This window comes from Chiloscyllium plagiosum, chromosome 7 (genome assembly GCF_004010195.1).
Source record: "Chiloscyllium plagiosum isolate BGI_BamShark_2017 chromosome 7, ASM401019v2, whole genome shotgun sequence".
Classification (NCBI taxonomy): domain Eukaryota; kingdom Metazoa; phylum Chordata; class Chondrichthyes; order Orectolobiformes; family Hemiscylliidae; genus Chiloscyllium; species Chiloscyllium plagiosum.
In genome coordinates, this window is record NC_057716.1 from 68,429,456 (window position 1) to 68,439,133 (window position 9,678).

Here is a 9,678-nt window from a genome sequence, read left to right on the forward strand (position 1 = left end):
TACTTGGCATGTCTTCTGTACAATCTAAGATCACATTGCATAATCAAAGCAGAGATTCTCTTAATTCGAACATTTTGACCGACGTGCATTTCAGTTTGATTACTGTGCCTCACAAACGCAGCGTATTATTTAGTGATTTTTTAGGGGTGGGGCGGGCGTGGGGCTGAAATAATGCCTTTGTTTTGTGTAGTTCCCTGAATGTTTATTTTCCATTCACGTTTATGCACAGTAGCACCATGAAGGGGCGGACGTCCCAACTTGTAATAGACAAGCAAGTTCATCTCCTCCTCATAACCCACAAGATCGCTTACATACCTTTCAGATATTCCGTCTTAGATATGGCATCTCATTTTACTTCTTTACCTCTAGACTTATTGTTTTCGGAAAAATTGATGCATATGGCAAGTTGATATTTGAATGCACTGAGTGAGGGTGTCCCGGGTATAACGTTCTGTTTGCGTTTCGACAGGCAGTTAAATGATTCGTTAGCTGCACATTCTATTCAGATGTGGAGTCAGTGACCACAGCCATCACATTCACATACCATGGCACGTGACACTTCATGTCCAAGGCGATGTGAGTGGACTTTCTGCTGGATGCTGTCCGACCTGAGCTTTGGGCAGTTTCCACTTCCAGGGAGCTTTTTTCCCGTCCTAATAAAGGCCTGAATCCTCTTGGTAGGTTGCAATTTAAAGTGAAAGGAACAGCATAATAATGATGTTAAATCACCCTGAACTTACTAAGAAAGCTAGTATAAATACTAAAAGGTATTGTTTGAGAAGTTCGAAAGTAAAAGAAAAATGGCGACTTGATTGCCGTGATCCTAATAATTAAAAATGTGCATATTCACTGATCCATTCTTAGTAAAAACTGCCAAAGTGGCAGTAATTTTCCGCTGTTAACAAATTTAGAGGTTGCCCAAAGAATATAGCGCCGTGCACGATGCCACTTAAACATATCAACATTGTTCAAACTTTTTAAAAACATCTTTCGTATGAGCTATGGCATTTGATTGCTTGGACACGTTATTATAATTCCTTAAACTAATGACGTCGCTAACGTTCCTTTACAAATTGGTACTAAATCATTTGATCAGCACTGAATTACTGCAATGAAAGGATCGGCAGGTAATGACTTGCTGCCCCACACATTTCCGATGTCTAGCGTTAGGGACATAGAATGTGTACAGCTTGACCTTACAGCTCCTAATTAGAATGGGGCATTTGTGGAAGAAATCTATTCGTATTCAATTCAAACAAAACCCTTGGTCACCGATTCGCTGTAGGAGCGATGAAATCCATTGTCTGAGAACAACTCATTTACGTCCTTCAAGAAGTAGCCGAAAGTGATTTGATCACGACCTTTAGATATGTTGGACACAGAAGCTGTATATTTCAGTGTCACAACAGACTGGTTAACAAGAAGAAAACGCTGGTGAGATATCAAATTAGAAAAAAAGAAAATATTTTCCCTGTTTTCGGATTGCTGCTCTGAGCAGTGATTTACTTTACGTGCCTTGCATAACCTAGTTTTTATTGCAAAGTATGTTCCACTTTATCATGGAGACAAACACACTCACTTGGAACCTATAATGTACATTTTGTATTTTTCGCACTTAAGAGTAAATCATCTGACAAATCGCGGAGGTTTTATATTATGAAACAAAACTGGAGGCTTTTCCTTCAAGGCGCCACTGTGTGTAATTTCCCCCAACTTGGTTTGCTCCTTCCTTAGCTGGAGGATGTGTGTACAGGATTTGCAATGGGTGTGTGTATCATATTCAATAATAAAAGCTATACGCCACCTGTGCATTTATCATCCCATTACTGTAACAAATCAAAGCTCCAATACATGAAAGGTAAAATGAATTACCGACGTTAAGCCGTCAATAAAGTCATTTCTGTAAATGGTGTCTCAAAAGGCTGGAGCATTATTCAACCAGCTTTATCAGCAGCTTCTAAATTACGTTTAGGATCTCTCAGCGTGTAATATCGCCCTGCTTACTTTGATTAAGCGTCTTGCCAGGGAATACTGACAGTGCTTTTGACCAGATTTTATTCACTCACATGTGATGAACGCCAAGCTGATCAGGCGGAATGAAGAGTAATTAAAACCTATAAATTATCTTTTGCAGCGCTTCTCAAGGCGTCTCTTGCAGTCGAGATAAGCCACCGATACTCCATTTACTGCATGAAAAGGACTGAATCCAACAATGGCTACGTGGCTAAATGGGATATTGATAGTGTCGTAATTAGAATTTAATTAAGTACCCAGACTCGCTTTTGGGATAAAGATTTCAATTTTGCTAACTTAAATATAAATAAACCTTTGGTTCCAAAGGAAGCTGTTTTTTTTTATTAAAACAGCACCACTGTAATTGCTGGTTACTGTTTTTCTTCGAGACAGCAGTTTCATTATTTTCTATCCTTAAAGAATGGTGCACGATTTCAGGGTTATTTTATATTTAACTTTTTTTAAAATATAAACTTTCAAACTGCAGCAATGATTATTTAGCCGTTATGCTTGCTTCACATTACTCCTTTTGCTTAGAATGATTAACTTTCTGGGATATTTCTAAAACTTTATTGGTTTTATAACTAGCACAGTGGTTTAATTAAATGAAGAAAGAATATTTGCAGCATGATTTACCCTATGTATAATTGAAACTAAATACAGAGAACACAACGCACATACGATTTGGCTTCATTTTTGGAGACATGCAGTTTGCCAGCGTATATTTTTACCAAATGAAAATACAACTTGCGTCAAGAATATATTTGTAGAGGATATCCTAGTTGATAACTGGTGTTTCACTAAAACTAGGTTGACAGATGATCGTTTTCAGACTATTATCAATCGTAATTTCACCAAAACGTGCGCAAGTTTAGCCACAGATGTATGCTACAACACGGATCGTGAAATTTTCTCTTCCATTATTCTGAAATTATTTGTATGCGTACAGAATATCTGCCATTACCCCGCCACTGAGATTGCATTCCTTGCTGTAGTGACACTGGGGACAACTACTGGCTCATTGTTTGGGTACAGCTATTTCGTCGATCCAAAACAAACATGGTAATGCGTTTATTCTTTGTGAGGTATTAATTCTATGGGAGGGTATTGTTTACTGTTGAAAAATAAAAAAAAGTTAAGATTTGTTCCTCTTTAAATAAACCGAAACCCAGATTTAAAGACAATAGATATTTCTACTGTATTAGAAAAAAATGGATAAAGTGCCCACTAACAATATTTATGAGATAATACGTAGAACTTTACTAATATTGATTGATTCTAAAATTCTCTCAAGACCAACATAAATAGTAATACTAATACAACCTTATTTCCTAGATACGGTCTACGTGGCTTTGCATTACTACATTGCATCTTGCGAATTTATTCACTTTGTTTCGATATACAAAACGTATACACATTAACTTGAAACACACATTGCCTTAAATATTTCTCACGACTCGGTGACACAGTTTCGAAGGGGTACATCATATTTTTTGGATTCCTACCTCATCTTCATCCAAAACTTAACGAAGTCCTATTTGTCTGCAGCTGCCAATACAACAGTGCGCATCAATAATCCACTAGATGCTGGTAGTTTTACCAATAAAACGAAAGGAACGACGGCAGGGAATATATGGAAATGAAGTGCAAAATTTCATCATTAACAAAGCAAAATGCAATTGTTTGTGCCTGGAGACACACTATTCTATACAGAGAAACAGATACATAGATGCAAATTATAGTTGCAAATTACGACTGTCACTGCATCACAAACGTAGGTGCGTTGAAATATACTAGGAGTTTATGTAGAAAAATCTCACAGCAACTTTGGTACTCACTGTGCTTTGAGTTACAATAAAGCATTCTGCTTCTCTTGTAATTAGTGTGCTAGCTATATCCCGGGTAATGAAACCTAGTTTGTTTGAAATGTTTCAGAATGAACTTTGCTAAAACTCCTCGTGATTTTTGTTTTTGTTTTGTGGAGGGAGGGGGTGAGTTTAAAAAGAGAAAGAAAAAAATCAAGTTTGGGGTTTGACCAGTTTGGGGTGGGTTTTTTTTTGTGTGTTTGTGCCCTCTCCTAGTCTCCCCCCGCCTTTTGCTGCCGGGGGTTTGGAGCCCAGGACATGGATCTCCTCTGCCCCGCGCTCACTCCCACAGCAGCCTGGGGCTGCCCTTTGATTTATCTGGCGACGCCGGGGCTCTGATTGGTCCGGCTCGCCGCTGTCACTAGGCGATCACCCCGGGGAACTGACGCCGCGAGCGCTGATTGGCCGGTCGCACGTGCCCCGCCGCTCACGTGCTTCCGGTGGTGGAGAAAGTGCCGGGGAGCCGCGGCGATTTAGGAGTTTGCAAAGCTCCGCGGTGTCAGAGCATCGGCACGGACTGCCGACAAAGACCAGGGCACTGCCAGCCTCGCATGGCATCGTAAGTATGTAAAGTGGAGGTTCCCAATAACAGCGTGCCCCCCCCCACCCACCCACCCACCCCGAGCCGCCCGCCATGCCCAGCACCTAGGGCAGCTGTCGTTGCAAAAAGTGAGCTGGAAAACAAAACAAAAAGCTGCCCCAGAGTCCGCCAGTGAAGGTGCTTGGCTTCTCTCTTTTGGACTCCAGTCAGGGAGGGGTGGGGGGGTGGGGGGGGGGGGAGGGGTTGGGTGGGGGACATAGTCGGCGAACATTTGACAGTTCCCTCGAACTATGGAAGAGCAGAAGGATCAAAACAATCGCGTGGAGAGTCGAGAGTCGAGCGAGGGGGAGAGCGTTTCTCTCTCGCCCCCTTTTCAGTCTCCCCAAATACAGCCCCATGCCGCGGCGCCGCCGCCGCCTCCGCCGCACAGAAACACCAACTTCTTCATCGACAATATCCTGAGGCCGGACTTCGGGTGCAAGAAGGATAGGGACCGGGCGCAGACATCGGGCAGAGAAAACGTCAATCCGCTCAGCAGGCCGTCGAACGCCTCGAGTTTGAGCCCGAATTCAGACTGTACTGACAGCTCCTCTCAGCCCTCCAAGCAGTCCCAACCAAAGCAAAGCGAAGGCAGTGGAACTAACTCGGCAAAGTACGCGGAAAACACTGGCTCCGCGCTTATGCTTGTGGGCGCCAATGCAGAACCTATATCTAACAATGATGGAATCAAATCAGCACCATCTCTAATGTGGCCTGCCTGGGTTTATTGCACTAGATATTCAGACAGACCCTCTTCTGGTAAGACATTTCATAGTTCTTATAACACGGGCAAGAAAATCATGTGCTTGAACAACAGAAATCCAACTAACTGGCTACTTATTTTGTTCGATGTAAAATTGTAGCTATGCATATGTGTAAAGACGAGCGGCTACTTTATTTAGCAAAAGCAAGAATCTGTAGAAGCTAACAGTGATGCGTCTAGCAATTTTCAACCAGGCAACTGCTCCTTAGCGAGGTACCCACACGGGCTTATCGATTATTTTTCTAACCGAAATGTGACATTCACAAGACACTTGAGAGTCACGACCGTAAAATGGATAGAGAAAGTTTCGATAGAAATGAAAATAATCAGTGTTTTAGCCCAAAAGTCATGCAGTTACTTATACGGTTTAGCAGCCGACAAACACAACTGTAAAACTGCGCCATGGAGCGAAAGTTAGTTTTGGGCCTTGATGTTGATCAAAGCATTACAAGCCTCGAAGCCAGGGATTGTTAGGCATACAGGACTGTCAGTGCAGCTACAATCTGACCGTGCTGTTAACCAAAAACTGAGCTGGCAGGATCCAGAAGATGTGATAGGTTTCACAAAACATAGGACTCATCACTTAAAACTTCGAATGCCTAAGTGTTTGGTAATAGGGAGACAACTAATTCAGTTCCCTATCATGACGTTCTTCAATTAAAAATATCTTGTAATTTAGTAAATTTCAAGTAATAATCTGAATAATACACAATAAACCAGACTAGAAATATATTTATCTTTGTATTTTTAGCATATGTTGCTGGCAGAAAAAACCCATGCCGGTCAATGCTATTTCTGATGGTGTTGGGATCCGTACAGTTTCATTTAAAAATAAGTCGAACTACTTCGTGTGTTTATTAATTCTCATTTATTAAAATATGCCTAACATTGGTCTACTGAGGCCTCTCGCAAGCAAAAAAAAATCACTTGAAAGTAAGAGACGGACGACTTTCACACGCTCGGTGTAATACCCAAGAGCGGCAGGGCATCACATCCGGATATAAATAGCACAGTCAGTCATAAATAACATTCCTATGAGGTACAAGAATTGGAAAAGCCCCGGTTGGGGAAGCATTCGGTGTCTACTTTCATGCACAAGTTTACAAAAAACCTGAGCGAATGTTGTGTGCATTGGCTTGTGTGCCGAGGCCTGGCTTGCCCGCTCTCGGCTAATTGGTCGAGGACTATGAGAGGTAGAGAGCTGCAGAGATTCCTGCTCCAGGGTGAAAGCGATCCTATAACTTTCTCTGTCCAAGCCGTGTAGACCGAGCTATTCATGGCATCGAGCTCTTCAAACTAAGAAAAGCCAGCTTGATTGACTAGTTGATTGATTGATTGAGTTGTCAGGCTAAACATTTAGCAAAACGTCACTTTTTAGCTTTTCAATCAAGTAGTAAAATGATTGTATTAAGATTGCCAAGCGCAGTTTGGGCATGATTTTCAATAGATGTAGTATTTTTTTCTGAGTTCTTAAAATTTTCTTTCCTCACTGAGTATGACACGAATGAAAGGCGTTCTGACGACCAGCTGACCGTATTAAATCTAATCACAAAATTCGGGACACTTAGATTGCTGGTGTTCTTAATACTGTGGTCATATATTTATCTTTTTTATATCCCACCGTCTTACTCTCATTTCACTGTATAATCTCATATTACTACCATAAAGATATATAATATGGAAGTTGCTATGACAGGATTAGCCAAGACAAATATGTTGTAAATCAGCGGTTTAATCGTAATCTAGGCTTTACCTGGAATTTGACGGCAACACGCGCGCAAGAAGGAAGCCGCATAATGCCCCATTTTATATCGCATGAGCACGATATTCTATACAATTTACACGGAATAACACTTTTCGCTGCATGTTTCTATTGTATTTTACATTTTTTAAAGTCTGAAAATCTGCAGTCTGAAGGCACTGGCCTAATTTAACGCGACCGCTTTATCATAAACTTTAGCTGCAATTATAAGCAGAAAGCAGTAGGCCAAATAAATATTCATAACGTTTATTGGAAATTGAAGCACTCTCAGTTCAGAAATTGAACTGCTTTGCACTCTATGTTAAGCTCACCCAAATTCCCAAATTGTGTCTTGTTTATAATTAAAAAGGTGATACCTTTTACCCATGTAGATGCGGGGACATTAATTCATTGCGTGTATTGGCACAGCCGTATATCCACGTGTGTTTGAAAATAAAAAAAAACAAACAAACTCATCTTTGATTACCGCTCAAGAATATTAGGGAATGTGGAGTGTCCTGGCTACAATTATTTGATTTTGTCCATTTTCGCCTCAGAGGAATGTTAATATTTTGCATACGGGTCACCTCAATATCCCTCCGTAAAAAAAATGCAATCGTAGCAACTTATCTGCACTATTTTATATCCAATAACCAGTGGTGAGCTAATCAGATAAAAATGGCTCACCCTTTATAATGGGGATGAAGTTTTATACACTGAAAGACCGTACGTTCATAAGGATGTAACATACAGAGGCAGCAAGGTAAAATGGCACACTGGAGTATGGTCTTAGGTGCAGAATTAAACATAACATGGAATGTTGCTTCTTTGTAGCAGCATTGTTCTATTGTGGGAAATGTACTTTGCGCCATTTTGTTAATTTTAATACGAAAAATATGGCCGCCTATTTAAAGGAGGCTATGAATTCTTAGTCCACACATTTAACCGTGCGGCCCTCTGAAATGTTTGAACGGTTCTAGCTTAAAGGAGAACAATGAAAGCGTGACCATTTGTTTCTTCTCTCTCCCTGCCGTGGTTTGCCCAGGTCCCCGCACTCGAAAACTGAAGAAGAAGAAGAGCGAGAAGGAGGACAAGCGGCCGCGGACAGCGTTCACAGCCGAGCAGCTGCAGAGACTCAAAGCCGAGTTCCAGACCAACCGCTATATCACCGAGCAGCGGCGGCAAACTTTAGCACAAGAACTCAGTCTGAACGAGTCCCAGATCAAAATCTGGTTCCAGAACAAGAGGGCCAAGATCAAGAAAGCCAGTGGTCTGAAGAACAGCTTGGCTCTCCATCTAATGGCCCAGGGACTTTACAATCATTCCACCACAACAATTCAAGATGATAAGGAAGAGAGTGACTGAAGTTGTTCCGTTTTATTCTATTGAAATAAAGGACTGTGACAGGTGCTATTTAAATTCGATCTGCGTGTATCTATATGGACTGAATTATAATTCAAGCATTTTAAGATTATATATAACCAAACACATTATGGCGTTGTATATATTTAATTTCAGGTAAGGAGATGTCTAGCGATCCCTACTTGACCGAGATTTTATCCCTTTCGTTTTCAATGTTGTCGTTAATTGTTTTAGTCAATGTCAGTCAGGTTTAGAGATTTTATGTGAACCCGGTCTTTTCTGAACTTGTTCAGAAATATAGAGAGACTACATAATGAATCGCCGCTACATGCCAAAGATTTTACTATGTTCAGAATGATGTAGCTTCAAATAAAATACAGATTGTGCTCAGTGCGCATTCTCTCTAATAAGCTGGTATTGTACTTGTTCTTTTCCTACTGAAATCCGGTTTTGGTTTAAGGGACCCATTCAAATGCGGCAAGCGTCAAGGAAAGTGAACTCAAAGCTGGCAGTGTTATTTAAACAGTGGTTCTGGTTTATATCACCATCACAAACCCGGCAATTTTAGCTGGAGCCAACGTTGCTTTGTAAAGGACATCGCGATTGGATTTTAAAATAAAGCAATCCCGCACAGTGTCATTGTTGGCGGAAGTAGAACTTCTACATTAAAGTCTGTAAATAATATGCAATCAACTAATATGATCAAATTAGTTCCCTAAAAAGAAACCTTGAGATTTCTTATGGTGCACCTTTAGGCACTATTACAAAAATAAGTAAAAGTTATATTGCTATACGTTCCACCCGAGTCCAATGCACTAACTCAGTGTGCTGAATTCAAATAATTAATGTCCTGATTTTGGAGGCGCGGTTTCTATTTACTTTCCTTGATTTTCGGTGAGCCCGTGCATAATGACACTTCCAAAATTCAAATTGGAGATACTGTTTTTCAAGACCTTGCATGTATGTTACATAAAGGTACAAAAATATTCCACTTTATGTATTCTAAACGTAAATTGATACATTCACTGCTGAAACAAAATGACGAAGAATTAAAGACAGACTTTTGTATTTCACGTTATTTTTGCTACATTTTTTTGTGCGGTCCCGAGATTGTTGGAAACATATTTCAAACTTTAAACTTTTCCTAAGACTCATGCTTAATTGGTGTTAGCGGCAGTATCACTTTCCCATAACTGGAGCAAGATGGTCATCAGGCGAGGCCTAAATTATTGAATCCTTTGTGATATTTGCAAAGAACGCTTTTGGGACAAATGAGAATTGTTCTTTCAACCTTTAAGAGCTGGCTTTTGGCAATTTTAAATTTTTAAAAATCCGAGTAAGCAAGTAAGATAAT

The 9,678-nt window shown here is 40.5% G+C and overlaps 1 protein-coding gene across 1 annotated transcript; it reads left to right on the top strand.

Annotated features, from left to right (window-relative positions):
• Positions 1 to 4,639: 4,639 nt before the first annotated feature.
• en1a (engrailed homeobox 1a) lies at positions 4,640 to 9,373 on the top strand. Its single transcript, XM_043694589.1, has 2 exons — positions 4,640 to 5,217; positions 8,008 to 9,373. Exons 1-2 carry the CDS (start codon positions 4,710 to 4,712, stop codon positions 8,325 to 8,327), a joined length of 828 nt encoding a protein of 275 aa, XP_043550524.1. The 5' UTR covers positions 4,640 to 4,709; the 3' UTR covers positions 8,328 to 9,373.
• The last annotated feature ends 305 nt before the right edge of the window (positions 9,374 to 9,678 follow it).